Here is a 26,029-nt window from a genome sequence, read left to right as displayed (position 1 = left end):
ATTTATTAGAGCATAAGCTTTCGTGAGCTACAGCTAACTTCTTTACTGCTCTGAGTCAGAGATGTGGTATATTAAGATATGTACTCCATCATGCATACTGAATATTTATTAAAGCAAATATAGGTAGTACACACTTGGGGAAAAAAATGCTATTGATTCACCAGTGAGTTCCAGCTGCTTTTTGCTGCTCTAGCAAAGCAAAGCACCCATAAACTCAGTCAAACCATCTAGGCATATGGCTCCTTCGTGACTCCAGAGCATACTTTTTGCAGTGTTGTATTAGATTAATCAGTATCCACTGTAATTCCAGGTATTCACTTTTCTGCAACATTAGCCCTTGGGCTGCAATTTTCCATCTTTGGACTTTCACCATTTATTTTTTTTTAAGTTTGAGCAAAAGGTCTTGAATCACTTTTGAGTCATAGGAGTGTAGGAAAAGACTATTGTCATTTATAAAGAAATTCTAAGCATATATTTTGGAAGAGGACTACAGGAAAAAAATGACTGAATTTTGAAACTTGAAATTTTGCATAATCACACATTGAAGTGTTTGCATTGCTTAATTTGAATAGGGTTGGATGGAGATATTAATTGTTATAAGCAACTGAAAAAATAATAGTTAATATACTCACTAGGCAACTGCTGAGTATTTGGGGAGTGGAAGAGGTTGTTTTTAAGTACCCTGTCTTCTCTGTGACAGCATGGTGCACATTCTCCCTACTTGATGTGACCTGACTAAGGTAGCTGTTTTGCTTCTGGGACAAATTACTTTTAACTTCCCTCATTCATCTTATTGAAAGACACCTAAATCCTGCAAATGTGAAAACCAGCAATGTCACAGATAGGAGAAAATCATAGGTACTGGAAAAAAAATCCCTGGATCCCCTGCTTTAGGTTTCATTTCATTCTGCCAGTTGTAAGCTTCATTTAGGTTTTTTTAAAAAAACAAGCTTTTTCCTTTGCCATATCCTAATCCAACCCTGAAAAATAGACCAATGTGTTGCTGTACTCTTTAATCTAACTTTGCAGAAAACTCTATTTAGCCAAATAGCAGTAGCAAAAGTGATAGCTCCCTCTGTCCCCACTTCAGTGACATGAGAATTCTGTGCCCTTCCCGCCCATTCACCCATTCTGAAACCTGGCTGAGACAGGAAGTGAGACAGGAGCATCTCCTATAACTGGCCACAGTAGAACCAGTTCCAGTACATCACTTCTATTCCCATTATTTTTTAATTCAAAAGAAGTCTGGAGGATGGAGACCCATCCTCAGTCTCCGGAAGCTAAACAAATTCATCAGAACACAATGATTCAGAATGGTTATGTTAGCTACAATCATTCCAACACTGGAATCAAGGGGATTGATTTGCAGCCCTCGACCTGCAAGACACATTTTCACATTACTATACGCCGTATGTACAGGACATTTCTTCAATTTGTACTGGGACAGGATCATTTTCAATATACACTACTACCCTTTGACCTCTCCACGAACCCACTGAGTGTTTTCCAAAGTCCTTACTATGGCGGCAGCTCATCTTCACAAGCATGGGGTCATGATATATCTCTACTTAGATGACTGTCTAATCAAGGCTCACACTCGGGCAGAAGCCATTGCAGTTATGCATCCGACAATGTCGCTCTTCACCAGTCTCGGCCTACAAATAAACTCCCAAAAGTCCACACTGACTCTAGTCCAGAAACTAGACTTTATTGGCATGTACCTAAATTATCTAAAAGCAACAGCATCATAACCTCTTCAGAGATTCACTATTCTAATGAACCTCATCAACCTCAGTGCACAGCTCAAGGATATCAGCCAGGACCTGTCTTCAGCTACTAGGTCACGTGGTGGCGACCACATATGTGGTGAAACATGCCAGACTGCACATACGCTGCTTGCAGGGTTGGCTCAAGATGGTTTTCACACCACACAAACACAATCTGAACAAACTTCTGAGTATGCCAATGAAGGTCAAGGACTCATTACAATGGTGGACTCACCCACACAATATCTGCACTGGTGTCCCTTTCCTTCAACCTCCTCCAGAATTGATAATCACAAGGGATGCCTCTCTACTGAGGTTGGGTGCCCACTTAGGCAAGCTCACAGTACAGGGAAGAGGGTCTCCTTCTGAATCAACACTCCACGTCAATGTACTGGAATGACGTGCAGTCTGCAATGTCTGTGCACTCCCTATGGATGGACTCCATTAAACTCTAGACATAGTGCATACAACACACCATAACCATATCAGCCACCTACCTGCTGGAGTCTCAGAATGTCATGGCTGACACATTAAGTCACAGGTTCTCAAATGACCATAGTGGAAAATCAACACCTGCATTATCTAGAGCATATTTCAATTATGGGGGTTCCCCGCAATAAACCTATTTGCCACAAAACAAAACACATATCCAGCTTTTTGCTCCAGCATGGGTCTTTTGGGATCAGGATTCAGTGACGATGTATTTTTCATACCATGGCACGCACACCACCTATATACCCCACAGGGACTCCACTTGAAGGAGAGGGTTACTCAGCTTGTGCAGTAACTGAGGTTCTTTGAAATGTGAGCTCTTGTGGGTGCTCCTGTACCCACCTTCCTTTCCTCTACTTCGGAGTTCTAATTAATTCCTCTGCGGTAGAGAAGGAACTGGAGGGGGTGTGAGTGGGAGACGCAGCACTAGTTAATTGCTGCTGCAGGTGTGAGATGGGGAGAGCGCATGTGTGGCCCAGCCAGTTACTGCTGTCAAAATTATCCGACTAGAGGTTCAGGGTGTACAATCAGCTGAAGTGGAGTACCCACAGGGACTCGCATATCAAAGAACCTCCATTATTGTACAAGGTGAGTAACCATCTCTTACCTACTGAATCTACAGTCTGCTCACAAATTTATCTCTATCAACATTCTAAATCACCAGAAGTTTCAAGCAAAGAAAATATTATTTTCCCAAATCATGTTACTGGGCTGAAGTACAGCATGAACAATAGTCGCATCTTGACCAGTGACAGATTTAAGGGCCCACGTTTAGTGAATCGTCAGTGTTAGTAATAAGGAAGTGGTAATTTCCTTTTTTCTAATGGGATACAGCAGTTGGGCCTACCAGTTGTTTACACTGAAGGTCCTTTACACCATCCTCCTAGAGTAAAGGGACCTTGAAGTGGGTGTGAGTGTAGTAAAAGAATAAAGTTTACATTCAAGGAAATATATCTGACTACTTTCAAGAAATTATATGCAGAGCTGATTATGTAGCTGCTGGACTGACTTTTTCTGCTGGAGAATGAAAAATTCAGATGTGTTGCTAGCCATGTTGAGGAATCCCAGGCCCCTTCATGCTTCCCCAGAATCCCTATCGTACCTCAGCTGTGTAGTAGCAAAATTATTTTTCTCTTTCTCAGATTTTATTAAACACTTAAGATACTCTAAAAGAATTTCTTCTAATTTCTGGCTAGGAAATCATAATTAAATGTTATCTATACCATCTTCATTTCACAATTGCTTCTCTTCCTTTTTGGGGAACCTTTAATGAGGTGACATTTTCAAAACTGGTCTAATTACACTAGAGGGGAAAAAATTGGTTTTGACACTTGTATAGTCTTATCTGACCCCAAATGTTTTGCTGCTTCTATCAGTAGGATATAAAATGGTATTTTATGGCTTGTGCAGCATGCCTGTGTCCATATATCTTTATGCCATGCTGTTCAACATTACTATCTAAAACCCATGTCTTCAGCTTCGTAAGCTGAGCATGTAACTGCCTGGTATTAATATTGTATGTAACTCTGTTGGGCAGAAATCTGGTTGCTCTGAAGCATATTGTCATGAAAAGAGAGATGAAGACAGGGCTGTTTCATTGTTGTGGTGATGGATAATTTGATCTGACCTGCAAATATTCAATATTTTAATTTTTTATAATTAGGGTTTATGTTCTCCCTAAACTCTATTCTTGGAAATCAAAGTATGTGCTTGGTCTAGTGAAAAACACTTAACAGACCAACCACCTGTAATGGCATTCAATCAAAGTGCGAGCTGAGGGAGTAGTAGCCTTTGACCAAGAGTGACAAGTTTCATTATCCTTGCTATGATAAATGAGATAAGAAGTGTGAATGCATTTCTTAGGTATTTAGAAATCTACTGCCAAAACAGATTTTGATCCAGATTGTGGTGTTCAGGCATTTGTTAGAGTAACATGGAGCCATTCTGTCAAAGGGAGCTTGGTGAGGGATTGCTCTTCAGGAGGCCTGATCCCAGATGTGTCCACATGTTGCACTAGCCCTTGGGAAGGAGAAGCCTGCTCCTTTCTGTGGGCCCTAAGTGATGGGACTACAGTTGCTTCTGATCCATGCAGAGAACACACAGAGAAGAGGCTCCACAAGCCCTTCCTGTATAACTGCACAAGAGACAGGAACATTTTGGACCTTTATTTCCTTTTCATATCCAAGATAATCTGTTCTCTTCCTGTAAGCAACTCCCATCCATCCAAAAAATAAATAGGTACATTTTATTTACCTCTTTGTGGGCATTTGCAATTATAACATCTTTGCACTGAATAAAGCTGACAGTCCCCTTCTTTCCTATCCGTTTACCATTTAAGAGGCAATGCCAAGTAGTTTAATTAGGGTCAGTATTTCACCTACCTTTAAAATAAAATGGTGGAGAATTCATGGATTCTATTAGAAAAAAATCTGTCAACAAGAAATATGAAAACTAATCCCTGTCACTATTTTCAGTGGCAACCTCAATTCCAGTGTGAGCAAATCCTGCTGGCTTTGTAAACCATAACATCTCTGCTGTCAGGGAAATGACAGAGAAATGCAACTCTCTTCTAAATGAAGAGCATCACAAATCCAGGTGCATGTAATTCCATTGTGCTATATTTATGGTTGAGTGCATTAAGGATTTTTCTTTTTTTTTTTTTTTTTTTCAGAATAAAATAGTTAGTACAGTTGTGCTACTTTTTGACTTGTAAGAGCAACATTTTCTAAGTAGAGTAATTGTGTCATCTAAATATGTGCCTACAACATTGCCTTCACAAATATTTCTTTTGCAAAAGACAGTGTTGTTCACAAAATAGTTTTAATATGCACAAACCACATAGAAGACGGAGGGCTAGATTTGGAAGATCAAATACGTTTTCACACACATTTTATCTTTTCCAGGAGCAAATGATTGAGTTTTAAATGCAAAATTAGAGGCCATTAAAAAGGGTCCCTAAGAGTAATCTATTTTTATGTACTTATTACTGTTATCTCAACAGTGTCACATGTCTTTCCAACATGGTTTGCCTCACTGTATGCTAAACTCAAGCTTAGATACTACTGTGGTTTGTGAAGAGCTATCTGTGAGACAGTCTCTCTATTAAAATGTAGTTCTTTCTAAGAAAAAAGATTGAGAAACCCTTGTGTACCCAAAACTATGGGCAAAAAATTATGGCTTTTTTGAAAAACTGACCTTGAGGTAATGTGGGTTTTTTTTTTTATATTGTTACTATAGTATCTGTGGTATGAGTTTCTTTGACATAATTAGGTTATAAGGTCTTGGGGGCAGGGGTCATCCTTTTGTTCAGTGTTTGAACAGTACTTAGCAAGATGTGATCCTAGTCCCTGACGAGGGCTCCTAGCAGCTATGTTAATATAAATAATGAATAACAATAATCTGCTTTTGTTTCACAGAAATCTGTAAATATAACTCAAGATGGGATATCTGCCTTTTCACATGTAAATGTCCAAAAATATAGCAACTTGTTGTGATATATAATGCATTTGAGCTCAAAGCAGAAGACCCCTCTTGGTCAGATCTGGTACCTGCAATCTGGTGAAGGTCAAGCAAGACTTAAAAATTAAAGTATTCCCTGAAACACCTTGTCATCCCATCGTTCAGTCATGTCATCTGGTACATATTTAATAATAAATAAATAAAAAGTGGGCAGGGAGAGGGGTACTCACTGGCTGTGGACCTGACACTACAGTCTTCACTAAAGAAAAGATATTTTAGTCAAAACTTTTTTTGCCTGATTGAGAACTTGAGGACTAGGGCATGTCTGTCTAGGTCTAAATGGCCACTAACATTGACATGATGGTGCATTTCTGCGTACATATCTCTGCTTATATTAATGATCTGTTCTCCCCCTGATATAGGTGCGCAGTTCTGATTACAAAGAACAAAAACTATAGCCCTATAAATAGAATAGATCCCTAAGGCTAATGAGAAGTTACTGCAGTGAAGTTTCCCAGAGAAAACAGAATAACCTTTAGACATTCATGTAAAGCGTGGAGAGATGACTTCACTCTGTGTGTGTGTGTGTGAATGCAAGAGACATATTCTAACAGTGTAAAGTGTTAAATTATTACTAAAAAGAAAAATAATAGTTCATGTGTGTAGGGCTAAGATTTTAAATCTCACTAATTTTTTTTCTTTGCTATAGGATTGCACAGTATACGAAACAGAAAATAAAATTCTTCATGTGGTAAGTAATCTTATTGTTCCTGCTTTTAAACTATGTACAGCTATATACCTCTTCATTTCCAAGACTTGCAGTACATTTTTAAATCTAGTGTAGGAAAATAAGGAATTTGGCAGTGGCAAATGGTAATGGATGACACTAGTCACTAAGAGTAAGAGTTTTGTAGATTATAAAATCAAAAGGGATCATTGTAATCATCTAATCTGACCTGTGTAACCCAGGCCATAGGACTTCCCTGAATATCTGTTTGAACTAGAGCATATGTTTCAGAAAAACATGCAATCTTGATTTTAAAATCATTTCCATTGGTAGATAATCCACTAAAACCTTGGGTAAATTTTGTTCCAGTAGTTATTTACCTTCACTGTTAAAAATTTGTACCTTATTTCTAGTTTGCATTTGGCTAGCTTCAGCTTCCAGAAGTTGGATCTTGTTATATTTTTGACTTTTGGACTGAAGAGCCCTCTGTTACCAAATTTATATTTCCCATATAGATCCCTCCCCATATAGATCTTGTGACCAACTCACCCCTTAATTTTCTTCTTCTTAAATTAGACAGATTGAACTCCTTAAGACTATCACTGAGAGGTATATTTTCCAGTGCTTTAAACATTCTTGTGGCTCTTCTCTGAACCATCTTTTTCACCATCATCTTCCTCTGCAGCATGCACTTGCAAATTTAAACTAGCGTAAATTCTCTGTAACTTCAAGTCTTTAAATCATGATGTGAGGTCTTCAGTTACTTAGCCAGAAGTTAAGGGTCTATTAAAGGAGTGGTTGAGCTAAGTTGTGTGGCCTGCAATGTGCAAGAGGTTAAACTAAGGTCAGAAGGCAATATCATGACTCTCTAAAATCTGTGTCCAATTTATCAACATCCTTGTTGAATTGTGGTGCTAAAACTGTGGGCCCAGTATTCCAGTAGCAGTTGGACCAGCAACAAATACAGAGGTAATATAACCTCTCTATTTCTACTTGATATTCCCCTATTTATGCATCTAAGGATCACATTAATCTTTTTGGCCACAGCTCATGTTCAGCTGATTGTCCACCAGGACCCTGAAATCCTTTTCAGAGTCACTGCTTCCCAGTGTAGATTCTACCATCCCATAAATATGGCTGACATTCTTTGTTCCTAGATGTGACTTTACATTTGCCTGTGTTTCAAATGTGTATTGTTTGCTTGTGCCCAGCATCCAGACTGCTCTTTAACAGTGACCCGTCATCTTCCGATGAAGTGAGCTGTAGCTCACGAAAGCTTATGCTCTAATAAATTTGTTAGTCTCTAAGAAAAGTCCTTTTCTTTTTGCGAATACAGACTAACATGGCTGCTACTCTGAAACCTGTCATCTTCAGTATTTACCACTCCTCCAATCTTTGTCATATGCACACTTTATCAGTAATGATGCAATGTTTTCTTCCAGATAATTGATTAAAAAAAAAAAGTTACAGAATAGGGCCAAGAATTGATCCCTTCTGGACCCACTAGAAATACTCGATAATGATTCGCTATTTACAGTTAGCCACTATTTAATCCATTTAATGTGTCACACTGATTTTTGTATCATTCTATTTTCTTTATCAAAATGTCATGATACCAAGTCAAATGACTTACAAAACTCTAAGTATTACCTTTTATCAGCAACATTTGTAACCTCAAAAGAAGCTAGTTAGTTTGACAAGGTCTGTTTTCCATAAACCCATGTTGATTGGCATTTATTACATTATCTTATTTTAATTCTTTGAGTCATTTAACAGCCATTCCCATATTTTGCCTGGGACCTATGTCAGGCTGATGGGTCTATAATTATCCAGCTTTTTCCAGTTATCCTTTTTAAATATTGGCACACATTAGGTTTCTTCCAGGCCTCTGGAACTTTCCCAGTGTTCCAAGACTTATTGAAAAGCAATGCTGATGGTCCACAGAATTTCATGGCCAGTTCTTTTAAAACTCTCAGATACAAGTTATTCAGACCTGCTGATTTTAAAATATCTAGCTTCAGTTAGTGCTGTGTATCACCCTCTGTAGAGACTGTTGAAAAGGAAAGTATTTCATCCACAATATATGATCTGAATATATCATCTGACTTTTTCCCAAATACAGACAGAAATATTTATTGAACAGTTCTGCCTTTTCTGCTTTATTATTGACAGTTCTAACACTTCATTTAATAATGGACCAGTAGCATTCCTATGGTTCTTAACTCTGCTGGCCATAAGTCTCTCTTTGAGTCCTTTTGCTTCCATTGTCAACTTTCTACTATTGCTAGCTTCTGTTTTATATTCATCACCATCAACTTCTTTCTTCCATTTGTTATATATATTTAAAATTATTAGCTGCTTTCACTTCTCCTGTAAGCCAGGTTTGTTGAGTTTTTTTTAAATCAGTGTGGCCTTCTTTCTCAGTTATGGGATAATGCCTGTTTTGGGCCTCTAGTAAAATGTTCTGAGACAGTTCCCAATTAACATTGACATTTTTTTCGTTTAAATTCCTTTTCTCAACTGATCTGCTTATACTTGTTTTTCATCTTTATGAATTGACCATTTTAAAGCACCAAGTATATATATTATGGTTTGGACTTTATTCTGTTTGCACATTACAAGTGTAACCCAGTCACAATCACTGGTACATATGCTGCCACTAATTTTTAGTTTTATGATCAATTCCTCTTTATCTGTCAAGATGAGATCTAATGTAAAAGTCCTCCATGTTGGATACAACACTTTTTGAGTTAGGAAATTGTCATTTATAAATTTCTGAAATTCATACTGGCAGCATGAAATTTACAGCACATGTCACTCAGATTGAAGTCTATGGTAGTGCAGCTTTTTTTTTCCTATCCACATAATGAACAGGTGCTTTATAGATAGGTCATCTTATTCTCTAGTGTGATTTAGTGGTGTGTAGCAGACACCAACTAACACTCCATCTTGTAATGTATCAGTCAAAACATTGTTCCATAAGCATTCAACATCATTTGTTTCCAAGTTGTCAGGAACTTGGAAACAGGTAATGCCATTTTTGACAGAGTGCTATTCCCCCTCCTCTTTTGCCCACTCTTTTCACCCTCCCCTTTTATTGTTAATTTTATGTCTTCCTAACTAGTCTAGCCAGCCTGTTTCCATGAAGATTGGTTTCCCTGCTACTGAGATGGAAGCCATTCAAACTTTTCTCTTCCCACAGAAGGTGGACTAATGTTCCACAAAACCAGAATCCTCCACCTGACACTGGTTATCTTGCCAGTGGTTCACTTCCAGAATCTTCTCTCTTCCTTCACTCCCAGGACGGGAGTTCTCCAAGAAGATCACTGGGACGTTTTTCTTCAGCACCTTTCCGAGTTCCCTTAAAGTCATGTGTAATCTGTGAGGTATCCTGTGAAGCAGCATCATTAGTATCCATATTCACCATCACCAGCAGATTCTTACCTCCCCACACACTTCAGAAAGCTGTCCAATCTTAGTCATGTTTCATGTCTTGGCTCCAGGAAGACAGCACACTGTTCTGTTGTCTGCCTGTCCTTTGCAGAATGTTTTTCCCATTCTTCTTGATATAGAATCTCCAACCAGTATTGTCTGTCTGTATTCTTGAATGGTTGGATATCTCTTTGTGGAGATGCTTGATCTTTCCTATGGGTTGGACTGACTAGTCATCCACAGGTGTGTGGCGCACATCTCTCTGTTCCAGTCAAACAGCTGGATCGTCAGCGATATCTTCTGTAGTTTCCACACTGAGGACACAGTAAGGCTTGGAAACGTATGGCTGTTTGGAATTCCTCCTGGTTCTTTTCTCTCTAGTTTTCAGTCTGCCCATCCTTGTCTGTCTCCAGCCATATAGAATGGTTTAAATGTTTTATTTTAAGTGTTCTATTTTAAAGGACTGGAAATAATCAACAGTGTTAACTTGATATTTTTAAAAACAATCCAGAAAATAACAAGGTAATACCATTTTTATATAACATTTTTGATACTAGAAGCTCTCAGAACATTTTTAAATAACTTCAGCATGCAAATGCATATTTTCTTATTAATTTTATGCTGTTTAATACAAAAACATACATGGAAACAAATTAAAAATAATTAGAGCTAGCTAGATTAGTTAGGAGCAGATAAGAATCAGACTGAACAATTTCCTGTTCTTTGAATCAAATTAAACCCAAACCTTTAGATGTTTTGAAAAGTTTGATCCTAGAACTGATCACCAATACTTAATTTTTGGTGTCAAATCCATTTAGAAGTATCTCACTGCACTGTAGGATAGTGCACTCTGGGGCTTCTGAGCATAGGAGATTTAAACATTGTGTCATGGAAGCACAGCAGATAATCTGGCACTTTACCTGTCAATACCTTGCCAATTAGCACATAGAATACCCCACAGGTTCTACCCAAACAAGTTTAATGGCTGGAGGGATATGGGGGGAAGAGACGTGTGTGAAAGTCAGCTGCTTAAAGAGAGTACATCATCTCCCCTAAAGATGCATGATGCTCTGGGTGTCAAGGGTGCTCTCTCTTTCCTCAAGATATAGGAAAAGAAAAGTTGTGATGGCACAGAAAGAGTTGCATCCTATGGATTAGGGGACATTTTCAGAGGATTTGCAGGTTTTGATATGCTTTTGAGAGGTTCTAACCAAAAGGTCTGTTTTGTTTTTTGGGATTTTTTAAAATCCTCTTTTACGTACACTGCTTCCAACCAGAATTAAAATATGTAGTAAGCCATTGATGTGCAGTTGGATTCAGAAATTGTGCCATGACTTCTTAGAAATGAGTTTACTATTGCAAACCTGTTTCTGGAGGGGGACTTCTAAAAGGACCTGAAGTCTTATGCAGTTTGAAATGTCTCTCTGCACGCAATTTGCAATTCCAGCTGCAGGTGCCTTCCGAATATGCTTCCTCAGCAGAAATATTGCACTTGCTGCTTTCGTCACTACTCGGATGCTTGGGCATGTAGAAAAGAATGTAGAGAAGCCCACAGTCTCAGTATTTACACAGATTATATAACGTCCGCTGCATTTCTATTACCGAGGACTAATTTTCCACAGGTTTTATCTTTCTTGGTTAGAGTATTGGTCAATCATGTGCAAATCCAATCTTCTGTTTTCTACCAGTGGTCAGTACCTGATAAATTGGAGTAAGACACAACAAAAAAGCCACATAATACCCCTGAGGCAATTGTGCAGTCCCGTACAATGGTCAAAGGAATTAGCTTTTGCACTGAAATCTGATTAACCCTTATGTTAGTTTGCATAATTACAGTTGTTATAATGGGGTGGCAACACCATTATAGTTAAGGTTAAGATGAACTTGCTGTTTAACAGCTGACTTTTCGGAGTATTCTAAATTCATGTGCTTCCTTCTATTGTCTTTAAAATTGTAGTGCACTAGAGGGGCTAGAGTAAGATTAGTGGTCCAAATGTGGGGTTGTTTGAGCATAGAGTTCCTGAGATACAGCCCATCCTTCCCCTCTCACCCAAAAATCACTGGAGCTAAATGCTAGAATGCAAATCTGTGGAATACAACACAAACAATGGCAAAAACAAAAGGAGTACTTGTGGCACCTTAGAGACTAACAAATTTATTTGAGCATAAGCTTTCGTGAGCTACAGATGCCTCCGATGAAGTGAGCTGTAGCTCACGAAAGCTTATGCTCAAATAAATTTGTTAGTCTCTAAGGTGCCACAAGTACTCCTTTTGTTTTTGTGAATACAGACCAACACGGCTGCTACTCTGAAATACAAACAATGGCACAGTCTCTTAGGGTATGTCTACGCTGCAATGTAAACCCAGGGCATGTAGAATCTGAGTTAGCAGATCCTGCGTTTGTTAGCCTCTGGCATGAGCATCTACACTCATTTGTAAATCCAGGTTAAGAATTTTTGATTCCCAACCTAAGGCTCCAGCATCTACACTGCATTATGAGGGCTTGAGTCCAACCACCCATATCCCAGATTTCCTAGCACCCTCCTAAAACATGATTGCTCTAGCATTTTGTTCATGATGCAGTGTGGGAAAACTTGACTGCTCAGAGGACAAAGAAAGAACAAAAGAAAGGGATACTTTTGGCGGACTCCCAGAGCACAGGTTCAGTGTGTTGGGAGTGAAGACACATTTAGGCCTGACAGAAGTCTGCTGTGGATTTTAACAGACTGTTATGATGACATTTAATAATGTAAGCATAAGTAGAACTGCGTATGTGTAAAAATTGCAGAATAATCAGTTTAGTGTTGCATATGTGTAAGAAATTGCACAGTAATCATGTTTGAAAGAAGAAGAAAGATAAAGTAACTAAAAAGCTAGAAAAGACTGGTTTGAACTAATTCTAAACCTGTACTGAGAGGGGAGGAGAGTAATTTATTTGTGTGTGTGTGTGTGTGTGTGTGTGTGTGTGTGTGTGTGTGTGAGAGAAAAGATGACAAAAAGTTATAAATAAGTTTGCATAAAAAACTGAAGTTGAAGCTATTTTGTCCAGTGCTGGAGGTGAATGTGATGAGATCGTCCTGATAAGCTTCCCACTCATGAGTAATTGAGCACTACTCCAATGAGTGTTTTGCTTTAATAAATATTTGTTAGATCCATCTGCTGAGTAAGTGAACCTCAATCCAATATTCTGGCAAGCCAGGAAGTTTGCAGATTGGGCTGACGGCCAATATCCCAGAGACCATTACCTAAGAGTATTGAGGGGTTTAAGGCATTTTAAAGAGACAATGGAGTCACTGGGGATCTATGTAGATAAATTATCTACATAATGTGGGTCCTCTTAAAGTGGTGGACATCCTACGAAGCTAGAATTCACTTGAGGTGGCTAATCCGCTGGAAAGCAACTTCCTTAACTAAGAAAAGGGTAAAAGCTGTGGTTGTTCAGGGTTTGATAGTAGCAGCCAGAGCTTTTGTGAAACAAAATGAAGCAATGAAACTAGAATGTAAAATATAAATATAAAACTGAACTCAAGGATGTGCAGGAGGGTGAGATATAAGAACTGAGAGACAAGGTCACTGAGCTACAAGTAAAAAAGAAAAGGAGGACTTGTGGCACCTTAGAGACTAACAAATTTATTTGAGCATAAGCTTTCGTGAGCTACAGCTCACTTCATCTGATGCAACAAGTGTGAGCTACAAGTGTGTTAAGTATTCTGAGGCATTGACTGAGAGCTCAGGAATGTGACCCTCTCAAGAAGCAGTATGGTGTTCTGCAAGCACAGCTAGAAGCAGTGCAACTGGAGAGTACAGAACTGACCAGCATTCTTAATCAGACAGTGAAACTTTTTTGGAAAGAGGCATTAATATTGTCTGATGAAACTCTACCTCCTTAGAGTCCATTTTGCCTTCCTTGAGCAATCTGGACTCTAAAGCTGACCCTATGGAGTTTATAATCATGTCCACAGTCCAAAACAATCAGTGATACACACAGAGGTGAAGATTTAAAAACCTTTCACCAGAGAAGAGATCAACCATAATGAAAGAAATAGGTCCTTGTCCTAGAAGCAGGGACATAGAGGAAGTTTTAAAGTGGCTTATGAAAACTAGGGAGCAGGTTGTATTCTGTGAACTGATTAGAGGGGACTGGGAGAGGATTTTGCAGAAAGGAGTTGGTTCTGGGGTTTAGCTGCATATTCCACAGGGCTATATGGATCAGGGACAGTGGCGGTCCCTGTGGTTTAGATTATCTGAGTTTTATCTGGGTCTGACAAAGCAATCACCAGTGTCAGTGCTGTTAGCAGAAGCATAAGGAGCCCGCTGCAGAATATGAAGTGACTTTTTCTTGCTTATTCTCTAGTTACGAATAATCCAGCCCATGACGATCCAGGCTCCCCAGAGCTTGTTATAGATGGGCTACTTCCAGAGCGGAGAGAGGCAGTTAAAATGGTGTTTGATAGGGGTTGTCCTAATGTTCAGACTATGGTTGAAAAAGCAGAATGTGATTTTCACCAAGCCCTGGAGGATAAGAATACGGACCTAGTGGATGACGCTAAAGCATTCAGGGTTGAAAGTGGCCAGGAACCCAATTCTGAGGATAGTGCAGGAACTCCTGGGTATCTCGCAGGGGATGTGACCGAGGGAAAGGAAGAGGCCATGAGCACACAATGGATTCTCTTTGTGAAGTACAGAGGTGTAATGAGTAGGGTGACCAGACATCCCATTTTTAAAGGGACAGTCCCATATTTAAGCCTTCCTGCAAGTGTCACAACTTTTTTTAAAAAATGGGCAAGTTGTCCTGTATCTTGTCTCCCCACCACCAGTACTGGCGGGTCCTGCTGCTGGCTGGATCCCTGCTCACCAGCCTTCCACCCAAGAGTGGTGAGTGCAGGGGTCCAGTGGCTGACAACAGGGGTGGGTGTGCAAGGCTGTTGGTGGGGGGAAAAGCTGCAGCGCGTGGGGCCAGCCGCTCTTCCTGCTGGCCCGTCAGTACAGCCCCTGCTGAATGCCGGCTCATGGCCAGCAGGACCTTGCCTCCTATCCTGTTTCTGGCTGGCACTGGCTGCATGCTGAGAGCTGCCAGGCTAGTGAGTGCAGGCAGGCACCAGAAGGCGGCCGGTTACATGTTGCCTCTGCTGCCCACCCATTGGCCTTTTACATGCTCCCCCTCTCACTCTTCTCTCCCTGCTTTGCCCCTTTGCCCCCGCTGCTCCTGCATATTGCCACCCCCCACCCCCACCCCAGTGGGCGCATCCCCCTCCAAGTACTGTCCATAGAACCAGCCACTGGTCAGAGTGTTCAGCTCACCAACAACATGGCCAGCAGGCTCCTTCCTTCCCCCATTGCCTCTGGCTGGGCTGGTGCCCTGGGAAAGCCCGAGAATCTCAGGCCCGGTGCACTGGCCAGGAGAAGCTGAGCCCTGCATGTGCCTGAGCCCTGCACAACGCTGGCATGAGGAAGCCTCTCCACCCATCAGTTAAGTTCTGGAGAGGTGGTGGGGAAGCAATTTTCAGCCTGTTCGCGCCCCAACCCTGCCACAGCAGGCCCCCAGGCAGGGGCTTAGCAACCTCTTCACATACACACCCCTCCCCCAGCCCTGAGCCTGCTGCCAGGGAGCACAGGGTTGCTCTGTTGCCTAGGCACCCTCTCCTGATGAGCCACGTCTCTGGTGGGATTCACTGAAGCTGCTGCAATCAGGTTCCCTGGTATCTGATGCACAATGCATCCTTAGGGCATAATCCCTTTCTGCCCACCCTGTAGCTGGGGGACAGGAGGCAGCTGGGTTACGTTGGTGGCCAGCAGCACCCTGAAGGTGTTAGCTGGTTTTCGATACTGTGTGGGCAGGAAGGGATAAGCTGCTTCCAGCCACAGGGAAGGGGCGGGGGAAAGAGATGAGCTCTGCAAAGATATGGGCCAGGACAGCCTTTCCCCTTCCCCTCCACTCCTGTATCTCCCATTCCTTCCTTCCTGGACGGTGCCGAAAGGCTGCTATTGGCCACATTCTGGTGTGAACCCTAGCAGAAAATGGAATGTGACCCCATGTGCCCTCCCCACTATGTGTTGCATCAGGAAGACCACAGTTCCAGGAACAAGGAGTGTGAGAGGTGAACAGAAGTGTGTGTGTGTGTGTGTGTGTGAGAGAGAGAGAGAGAGAGAGAGAGAGAGAGAGAGAGAGAGAGAGAGAGAACGAACTCTCCCTGTGTGAACCCTAAAGCCGTAAAAATTAGAAGGTAAATAAAAAGAATCTAACTACACAGTGTTTCTTTTTAACGGGCTCAATCAACTTGATGTTAATTTGAACGTTTGTACTGTACAGTTCTGAGTGATTGCCGTTGAACTCGCTTGAATATGAGTAATTTTACCAGGTATCCCGTATTCAGCATAGGAAAAAATATGGTCATCCTAGTAATAAGGAACTGGGGGAGGAGGTTGCAGAGGCTTCAGGAGCTGACCTCGGGGATGGGGAGCAGTCTAATAGCTAGAACCACTTCCTCCATTTCCCAACAGAGATTGTAAGCCGCCTCCTACTCATCCAGGATTACCTTGGATGACTGGGGACACCCCATGTGTCATCAGTTATAGGAAGTGTTCCTAAGCAAGTTTGCTTGATAGTGGGATGTCTGTCTCTGTAACATCTAGAATTCAGGCAGGGGATGTCACACACCAGTGTATTACCTTGGCTGAAGGGATGGGGCAGTGCAGGGCCGGCTGTTTCACGTGTGGCAACCCTGGGAGGGAGTGGGGAGAAGTGGAGCGGTGGCAGTGTGCTCACGGGAGCAGGCAGAGCGGAGGCAAGCTGGGGCGGCGGGGACATTTTCTAGGGGCGGCATAGTCGGCACCGGAATGCTGTCCCTAGCGCCTGCTTGTCTTGCTGGTGCCTAGAGCCGGCCCTGGGGCAGTGTCTATGCTGCAAAACAATAGGGCTTGAACCGTGACTTGTCTGAAACTCCGATCCTCCACCCCAGTGGGGTCCTGGAACTCTGGGTCAGCACAGTTTGTTTATAGATGAAATTGGGGCTAGTTTAAGCCTGAGTTCAAACCCTAAGCTCATACTGCAGTGTAGGCATAGACTTAATTGTTCCTCTTGTCTACTTATTCTGGCAACATCTTTATTGAACCACTTCTAGAGGCAATTGCCAGCTCAAGACATGAGAGGAAAGACGGTGTGAGGGGACAGAGCAGACCCAGTAGGAAGAAGAGGCATGTGGTAGAAGCCCATTTGAGCCAGCATGACTGGGGTGATATGACAGAGTGCAACTCAGGTGTGGGGGCGGGGGGTGACAATGTGTGGGGGCATGTAACACAGCCAAGACAGAATTTGAAATCTTGTAGCGGGAGTATGTAGAAATTGAGCTTACTGTGCAGACGGGAGGAATTTGGAGGACTCTGATCTAAGGAGAAGTAGGAGGACCCTGTCCTTACAGGAGGAATTCAAATGCTTCCAGGCAACATGCTACAACTACAGGTATGCTTAGGCAAAGAATGCCACTGGTGAATACAACATTCTCTTGACATGGACCTATGAAGCCAAACAAACCACTCAGTGGCAAGTACACTATACAGTCAGTAAAAACACCAGTCACACCCACTAAGTCTGTTTCAGCAATTCCCAAGGACCTAGTAGTTATATCCAACCTTTAACTACCTCCTATACAGGTGCCACACAGAACACACTGGGCTGAACTATGTCTACAACACACAGGGTACATCTACACCCAAATTAAAATGTAATTGTAGCATGGATAGGCATACACATGCTAGCTTTAATCTAGCCACAAAAGGAATGAAGATGTGGCAACATAGGTTTCAGCATGGGCTGGCCACCTGGTACAAGCCAGCTGGGAACTCTGGTGTACATATTGCAATTGCTAGCCTTTGCTGGGGTCCTTGCTGCCGCATCTTCACTGCTATTGTTATCCATGCTAGTTAGATTAAAGTTAGTGTACACCTGCCCGTGATGCAATTGCACCTTAATTTGAGGGGTAAATGTACCCTCACATAAACACTGAGTAGAACCAAAAGATGCTATACAGGGACAACCTACTCCACAAAAACACATACTGAAATCAGTCCTTCACACTCCCTTTACCTCCAGTACACACACAACCTGTTGTGCCTTTGTACACCCACTTCAGTCCTCACTAAAACATGCCAAAAATCATCATTATGCAAAGTTAAGATTACCCAGCACTGCCTTGTGACTTGGTTGAGTGACACCTCAACACACCTATAATACACGTACTAGCACTCTACACTTACTGATGCCACAAGACACTTCAGGAAGAATGTAGGATAAAATTTAACACCTTCTCTTTGCTATGGCAGAATATGGCTGTAAGAACAGGAACTACCTACACCTGGCCTACACTCAAACACTGAGCCTGCTTCAAACAAACCACCCCAGACTTGATAAATGTTAACACTCCTTCACTTATGCCTTGAGGAAGGGTTCCTTTTGGTATTTTGCCATTACTTACATCTCGCTGCATCCTGGAGACCACTGTCATATCCACAATTAACAGCTGACTATCTCCATTGGCAAGAAAACACCCCTGTGGTCTTTTGCTTTAACAATGTACAGAACTCAGTACAGAAATGAGGCATACTTGATCCTTCAAGGTATACAAACATCTCTCTTCATATCACAGTGACAACTCTGCTAACCTGCTCCAACTAGTAACTCAATTATTCGGTATAGCCGCCATGAATGGCACATGAACACCATGAATGGCACTTGGAGTGCATGCAGATGCATGCTGGAATTCCAATCTGTGGAATACAACACAGTACAAATAATGGCACATTCTCTTAGCCCTGGTCTGCACTGGAGGAATGGATTGATCTAAGTTATGGAACTTCAGCTACGTGAATAATGTAGCTGAAGTTGACGTACTTAGATTGACTTACCATGGTGTCTTCACCGCAGTGAGTCGATTGCTATCGCTCCCCGGTCAACTCCGCCTGCGCTTCTCATGGCGGTGGAGTACAGGAGTTGACAGGAGAGTGCTCGGGGGTCGATTTATCATGTCTAAACTAGATGCAATAAATCAATCCCTCTGGATCAATCGCTGCCTGCTAATCTGGCAGGTAGTGTAGACATACCCATTGTTGTTCCTCATGTCTTCTTAATATGTCACCACCCTTACTGAACCATTCTCAGTGGTTATTTCCAGCTCCAGAGGGCAGAGTTAGGTTTATTTCGTGGGGCTGATGGGTACCTTAACTTTGTATGTTCTGGTTTTCAGAGGTTTACGTTTGTGCTATGTTAACAGTAAATTTCCTGCTTTAAGAGGTTTAAATATAGGTTCACTTGACTTTCTGGAATGGCACAAGGCAGCACTGGGCAACCTTAACTCTGATTAAACCTTTTGAGCAACTAATTATTATTAGGGCTGTTGATTAATTGCAGTTAACTCACACAATTAACTCAAAAAAATTAATCGCAATTAAAAATATTAATAATGAGTAATCACAGTTTTAATTGCACTGTTAAATAGAATACCAATTGAAATTTATTAAATATTTTGGATATTTTTCTACATTTTCATATATATTGTATTCTCTGTTATAACTGAAATCAAAGTGTATATTATTTTTGCTTACAAATATTTGCACTGTAAAAATGATAAAAGAAATAGTATTTTTCAATTCATCTCATACAAGTACTGTAGTGCTATTTGTCGTGAAAGTGCAACTTACAAATGTAGATTTTTTTTTTGTTACGTGACCACTCAAAAGCAAAACAATGTAAAACTTCAGAGCCTACAAATCCACTCAGTCCTAATTCTTATTCAACCAATTGCTAAGACAAACAAAAAGAAAAGGAGTACTTGTGGCACCTTAGAGACTAACAAATTTATTAGAGCATAAGCTTTCGTGAGCTACAGCTCACTTCATCGGATGCATTTGCGAATACAGACTAACACGGCTGCTACTCTGAAACCTAAGACAAACAAGTTTGTTTATATTTAAGGGAGATAATGCTGCCCTCTTCTTATTTACAATGTCACCAGAAAGTGAGAATAGGCATTTGCACACACTTTTGTAGCTGGCATTGCAAGGTATTTATGTGCCAGATATGCTAAACATTCATATGTCCCTTCATGCTTTGGCCACCATTCCAGAGGACATGCTTCCATGCTGATGATGCTCATTTAAAAAAAAGTAAGTGTTAATTAAATTTTGGACTGCACTCCTTGGGGCAGAACTAGGTGTCCCCTGCTCTGTTTTACCTGCATTCTGCCACATATATCATGTTATAGCAGTCTTGGATGATGACCTGGCACATGTTGTTCATTTTAAGAACGCTTTCACTGCAGATTTGACACAACGCAAAGAAGATACCAATGTGAGATTTCTAAAGATAGCTACAGCACTTGACCCAAGGTTTAAGAATCTGAAGTGCCTTCCAAAATCTGGGAGCGATGAGGTGTGGAGCATGCTTTCAGAAGTCTTAAAAGAGCAACACTCCAATGCGGAAACTACAGAACCTGAACCACCAAAAAAGAAAATCAACTTTCTGCTGGTGGCATCTGACTCGGATAATGAAAACGAACATGTGTCAGTCCGCACTGCTTTGGATTGTTATCGAGCAGAACCCGTCGTCAGCATGGACGCATGTCTTCTGGAATGGTGGTTGAAGCATGAAGGGACATGTGAATCTTTAGTGCTTCTCACACATAATATCTTGCAACGCCGGCTACAATAGTGCCAGGAGAACGCCTCTTCCCACTTTCAGGTGACATTGTAAACAAGAAGCTGGCAGTATTATCTCCTGCAAATGTAAACAAACTTGTTTGTCTAAGTGGCTGAACAAGAAGTAGGACTGAGTGGACTTGCAGGCTTTAAAATTTTACATAGTTTTATTTTTGAATGCATGTTTTTTGTACATAGTTCTCCATTTGTAAGTGCAACTTTCATGATAAAGAAATTGCACTACAGTGCTTAGGTGAATTGCAGAATACTATTTCTTTTGTGTTTTTACATTGTGCAAATACTTGTAATCAAAAATAAATATGAAGTGAGCATTGTACACTTTGTATTCTGTGTTGTAATTGAAATCAATATATTTGAAAATGTAGAAAACATGCAAAAATATTTAAATAAATGGTATTCTATTGTTTAACAGTGCGATTAATTGTGCAATTAATCACAATTAATTCTTGTAATCGCTTGACAGCGCTAATTATTATAGATTACAGGTTATAAAATGATGTACAATAGAACCTCGGAATTACAAACATCAGAGTTGCGAACTGACCAGTCAACCACGCGCCACATTTGGAACCAGCAATACACAATCAGGCAGCAGCAGAGACCAAAAAAAAAAAAGGCAAATACAGTACAGTAATGTGTTGGGGGGAGGGATAGCTCAGTGGTTTGAGCATTGGCCTGCTAAATCCAGGGTTGTGAGTTCAATCCTGGAGAGGGCCATTTAGGGATCTGGGGCAAAAATTGGGGATTGGGCCTGCTTTGAGCAAAGGGGTTGGACTAGATGACCTCCTGAGGTCCCTTCCCACTCTGATATTCTATGAAATATAAACAACTAAAAAAAAAAAAGAAAGGAAAACCGCTTTATTATTATGCAGAAGAAAAATGCTGCATTTAGTTTATATTCAGCTGTAAACTTTTGGAAGAACAACCATAACATTTTGTTGAGTTAAACATTTCATTGTTACGAACAACCTCCATTCCTGAGGTGCTCATAACTCTGAGGTTCTACAGTAGCCTTTTAAAAAATGCAATCATGTTATCTGACTTTGTGCAGCAATGAATTCATGGGGTGATGTCCTATATCACTTTCATTTGTTCTACATTTCCCAACCATTCATTTCCTCAACTGATACTTTTTTTGCATTATAGGCAACATGAAAATGAGGGACTGAAGAGTAATCACCATAGCTTTCGATATCTGAAGTAAATCCTCAATCTCGCATCATCCATAAACCTTGCCACATCTTAAGTATTTTTGTTGTCCTTCAGCTATAGTTGAAAAAAAACAGAGGACAATTTAGATCATGTGGTGGTGTTTTGCAGATGTTGACAGATGCTAAAATTTAGCATGATTTAGCTTAGGAAAGTAGACCGTTACAGGGGTCCCCTCAGCCCCAAAACACTTAAAAAGCCCCCATTTCTTTCTCTGCTTCTAAAATGCCATCTCCCTGATCCCTAGAAAGCATCACATGTTCTTATTTAGCATGCAGAGGAGAAAAAATACTCTGGAAATATTGTAAATTGAGAGACAGCTAGGGAAGAAAGAGAGATGTGGCTCTCATACATTACCATCCTATCATTAGATACGTACTTTAATGATAGCAAAGAAAATGTGAACATGTCTTGTGAACTACAGTATTAGATTTGTTTGTTTTTTCTTGAATTGTAATCTCTTTAGTATTCAGTAATAACAACTTGGCCTTTGAGGAGGATGTATTAAAGGATAATATCCTGATTTCATAATGGCAGGACCCCTTTTTTCCTTTTGGCTTCACCAGAATAACTTCCACAAAATGACAATACCTTTCTAATGAAAATTGTAATAAATATGAATATATAGTTTTGTTCTTTAAGCAGCCAATTGAATTCATTTTCTGAATACGCTGGCTTTGCCCATGCATTGTAGGGATATGGTAATTTTGGATTTCTCATCTAGGCACACAATATCAGTAAATTTAGCCTGCAGATGTCCATCCCTTGCTATATGTAGCTCCTTGCAAAAATATGTAGTGTATAGATATGCAGTATGGAAAAGTCCTATAAGATTTAGTAGCATGTGATAATTTTTTCATAATTTAAAAAAAATAACTTGTAGAATTCTCTATAGCAGAGAGATAATTATCATTTAAATTGATGGGATGGTTTAAAATCTTCTATTGAAAAAATGTATTCTCTTGTTAAATTCAATAGGTTTTTTTAAAGTAATTTCATATTAAATGTCTGTGGACTCTATTGTTCTCAGTGAAATTCTACAGGACTCTTCCATAAGGTGTGTGAAGCTGTTTTTAATTTAAGATATTTTTCTTTAAACTGACTTTCATAGGAAAAAAAAAAAGCCAAGGCATATGTAGATAGAATAGGTCAAGCAGTACGGCAAGAATGAGCTACGAAATGTAATCTGATTACAATCTTCGTGCTTATTACTTTGCTGAGGAATAGGACAGGAACATCAAATGATACATAATTCTGATCTTCCGTTCCAGGTGAATAGTTATACATAAAGGTGGAGCTGAAGTGTAAACATTAATTTCAGTGTGCACTGTCCTTCTGTTTGATTTGTTTGACTCTGGGGAGTCAGCAAATTGTTAAATGCAAAAACCAGTACCTACATTTTTATATGCCTGTTAAATGATAATGCTCAAATTTGCCCTGTTCTTAATGAAAGTTGTGCTAAATCATTCTCTCTTTATTCCCTGTCTTAGTAAAGTGTTTTGGTACTCTGCATATGCCTGACCTAAATCTTAGTATGAATGATATTGTACCAGAGGAAAGACACACTACTCTCAAACAGTTACATTTGAAGCTAGCTTTTCTTTGTTAGCCACAAAACTCCATATTAACGTGACCAGAACTAAACCACTCCACCTGGAAATTGAGATGGAATGTGATAATTCAAAAGCAGAAGTGACTCATTTTTTCTAAAGAGGAGATTGTACTGAGTAGTGCACTGAGATGGGAAGGAATCTCTCACAGGGAGCTCAACCTTCCATCTCCAAAGAAGGGTGCACTGACTCCTCTGCCACCCCCTGAGCAGGGCACCCTAACTCACATGATAGTTGGACAAAGACTATGCTGTAGACTGTGTAAGGCAATATGGGGGGAGTATCATGGGATTATGGATTGTACGGGGTTGGTGGAGAATTGTTAGATACGTGTTGCATTACAGGGAACAGAAGGGAAGTGCATCATGTAATAAATAGGGCAAGCAGCCATGGGGGTGCACCATAGGGACTTTGTGGGTATACCAGAGGGCACTGAGGGCATATAATGGGGATGACGGTGCATCATGGTGTAAAGGGGGCTGATGGCATGGGGGCACATCAAGCCGTGGGGCAAATGGAGCAGAGGGGATTCACAGAGTGCATCATTGAAGAAGGTATTATGCACCTGAATTGTGTGGGGATAACTGGCATGGGCCATGTGTCATAACTGTGCGGTAAAATGCGCCTGAGTAGTTTTGGTGAAGAGTGTATGGGAGAGAATCATGGTATTGAGGTCAGGTGACATGGTGTATGAGTCTCTTGATGCAATCAAGGGTCAGCAAATCAGGAATGCGGGGTGCATGTGGATTACATAATGGAATTAGTGTGAAGTGTCATGACCATAGGGCATTGCAGCATGCAGAGGTTCACATGAGTCTCATGCAGTTTGGTGAATGAATCATGGAGGTACAGGCAAATGCAATGGCTATGGCACATGGTTCAGTACTGTGCGTGTAGTTGTATTTGTTGAAAATTAAAGCTGTGTGGAGGATGGTGTATCATGATCAGTGAAACTTGGGTCATGTTCCCTGGATGGGCTATTATTGAGGGGACACCAGGGGAACAGGGAATAGGTGAAGTTAGTCTGGAAGCAACTCAACCACATAGAGCAGTGCACAGGGTTTAAATAAATGACCGTACCAATTGAACTTTGCAATGGTGGATGGTGAGCATTACAGAGCTCTCTTTGGGCATATGGCCATACCAGCCAGGGATCTGATCAGGGTGGGGCATCAGAATGTTATAGTTGCAGTGTAAGAAGCAAAAGAGGGAGTTCCCATAGACAATGGAGATAATTTTAAAAGCACACAGGGATGTTTTCAAAGGTGTCCAGTGCCTCAAAGGAAAACTGCAACTGGAAGTACACTTCACAGTGCAATCTGTGTGCTTGCTGTAAAGGAAAATTCCAGTGGCACTATGTAATCCAGTACTCAGGAAGCTCAAAACTCTGCAAAGCAGAGGTGGTATAGTACTTGTAGAGATCAGTACAGCCTGGGAAAGCAGCATAATAGTGATAAAGAAGCCATCAGGCAAATTACACATCTGCGTAGCTCCAAAGCCACTGAACAAGGCATTGAAAAGATGCTAATGTTCACTGCCTACCATTGAAGACATCTTGAAAGAACTTTCCAAAGCAGAATCTTTGCTGTCTGTGATATGAAAAATTAGTTTTTGGCTCATAACCTTGGATAAAGAGTCCAGCATGCTGATAACCTTTGCTACACCCGTTTGGTTGCTACAGATGGTTGCACATGCAGAAACCTAGCACAGAAGCTGTTCCAAAGAAGACTCACCCAAGGGCTTTATGGGATGAAAATAATTGCAGATGATATCGTCATTGTAGGGGAAGGTAGCAGTGATGCAAAAGCCAAGTGAAAATATAGCTGAAAGCTACAAGGTTTTCTACAGTGATGCAGGGACAAGAATATAAAACTCAACCCAGAAAAAATGTAACTCAGTCAGCGTGAGGTGACCATACGTTGAACATCTACTCACAGCAGCGGAACTGCAAGGAGATCCCAACAAGACAAAGGCAGTCAGAGGCATGCCAACTCCAGTGGATGTGAAAGTAGTATAGCCCTTCATAGGAGGGCATACATTTTCTATCCAAGTTCTGTCACACCTGGCTGCAGAAGTGGAATCCATTTGTCCACTCACAAGGCAGGATGTTGAGTGGGACTAGTCAAGCCCCAACCACAAGCATTTGATATGCTGAAAGTTGCTAATGAATGCCGCTATTCTGAAATATTACCAGCCAGAAGAGCCACTGACACTCCGTGATGCATCAGAGAAAGTATTCGGTGTAGCTGTTTTGCAGGAGCAGTGGGTAGCTTATGTCAGAGACTGAACAGAGGTATGCCCAAACAGAAAAAGAGCTTCTGGCTGTGGTATTTGGAGTGGAATTGTTCCATCAGTTCACCCATGATCAGCTAGTAATAGTGACATCAGACCACAGACCTCTAGAGACAATCAAGGCAAAGCCCCTTCTTTGTGCTCCAAAGAGATTAACCTGAAGCGCTGTCAGGTAGAGATAAGATATTGTCCAGGACGATCATTGGTGTTAGCTGACAGCCTGAGCAGGGCGTATATACCCAGCATCAGTGAGTTGGGAGAAGGGGATCAGGACATAGTGCAGCATGTTAATCAATTTAATCCCCTAGTTTCAACAGCGAAGCTGCTGGAAA

General features: G+C 41.0%; 1 protein-coding gene across 1 annotated transcript in view; it reads left to right on the top strand.

Moving 5' to 3' along the window:
* LOC119861898 (connector enhancer of kinase suppressor of ras 2-like) overlaps positions 1-26,029 on the top strand; it is a 479,757-nt gene that overhangs the window by 151,710 nt on the left and 302,018 nt on the right. The window contains exon 5 of the mRNA XM_043492113.1: positions 6,427-6,468. Within this exon, the coding sequence (XP_043348048.1) occupies positions 6,427-6,468 (42 nt within the window). The remainder of the gene's footprint in view (positions 1-6,426; positions 6,469-26,029) is intronic.

This window comes from Dermochelys coriacea, chromosome 9 (genome assembly GCF_009764565.3).
Source record: "Dermochelys coriacea isolate rDerCor1 chromosome 9, rDerCor1.pri.v4, whole genome shotgun sequence".
In the NCBI taxonomy this organism is placed as follows: domain Eukaryota; kingdom Metazoa; phylum Chordata; order Testudines; family Dermochelyidae; genus Dermochelys; species Dermochelys coriacea.
This window is presented reverse-complemented; position numbering and strand designations above follow the sequence as displayed.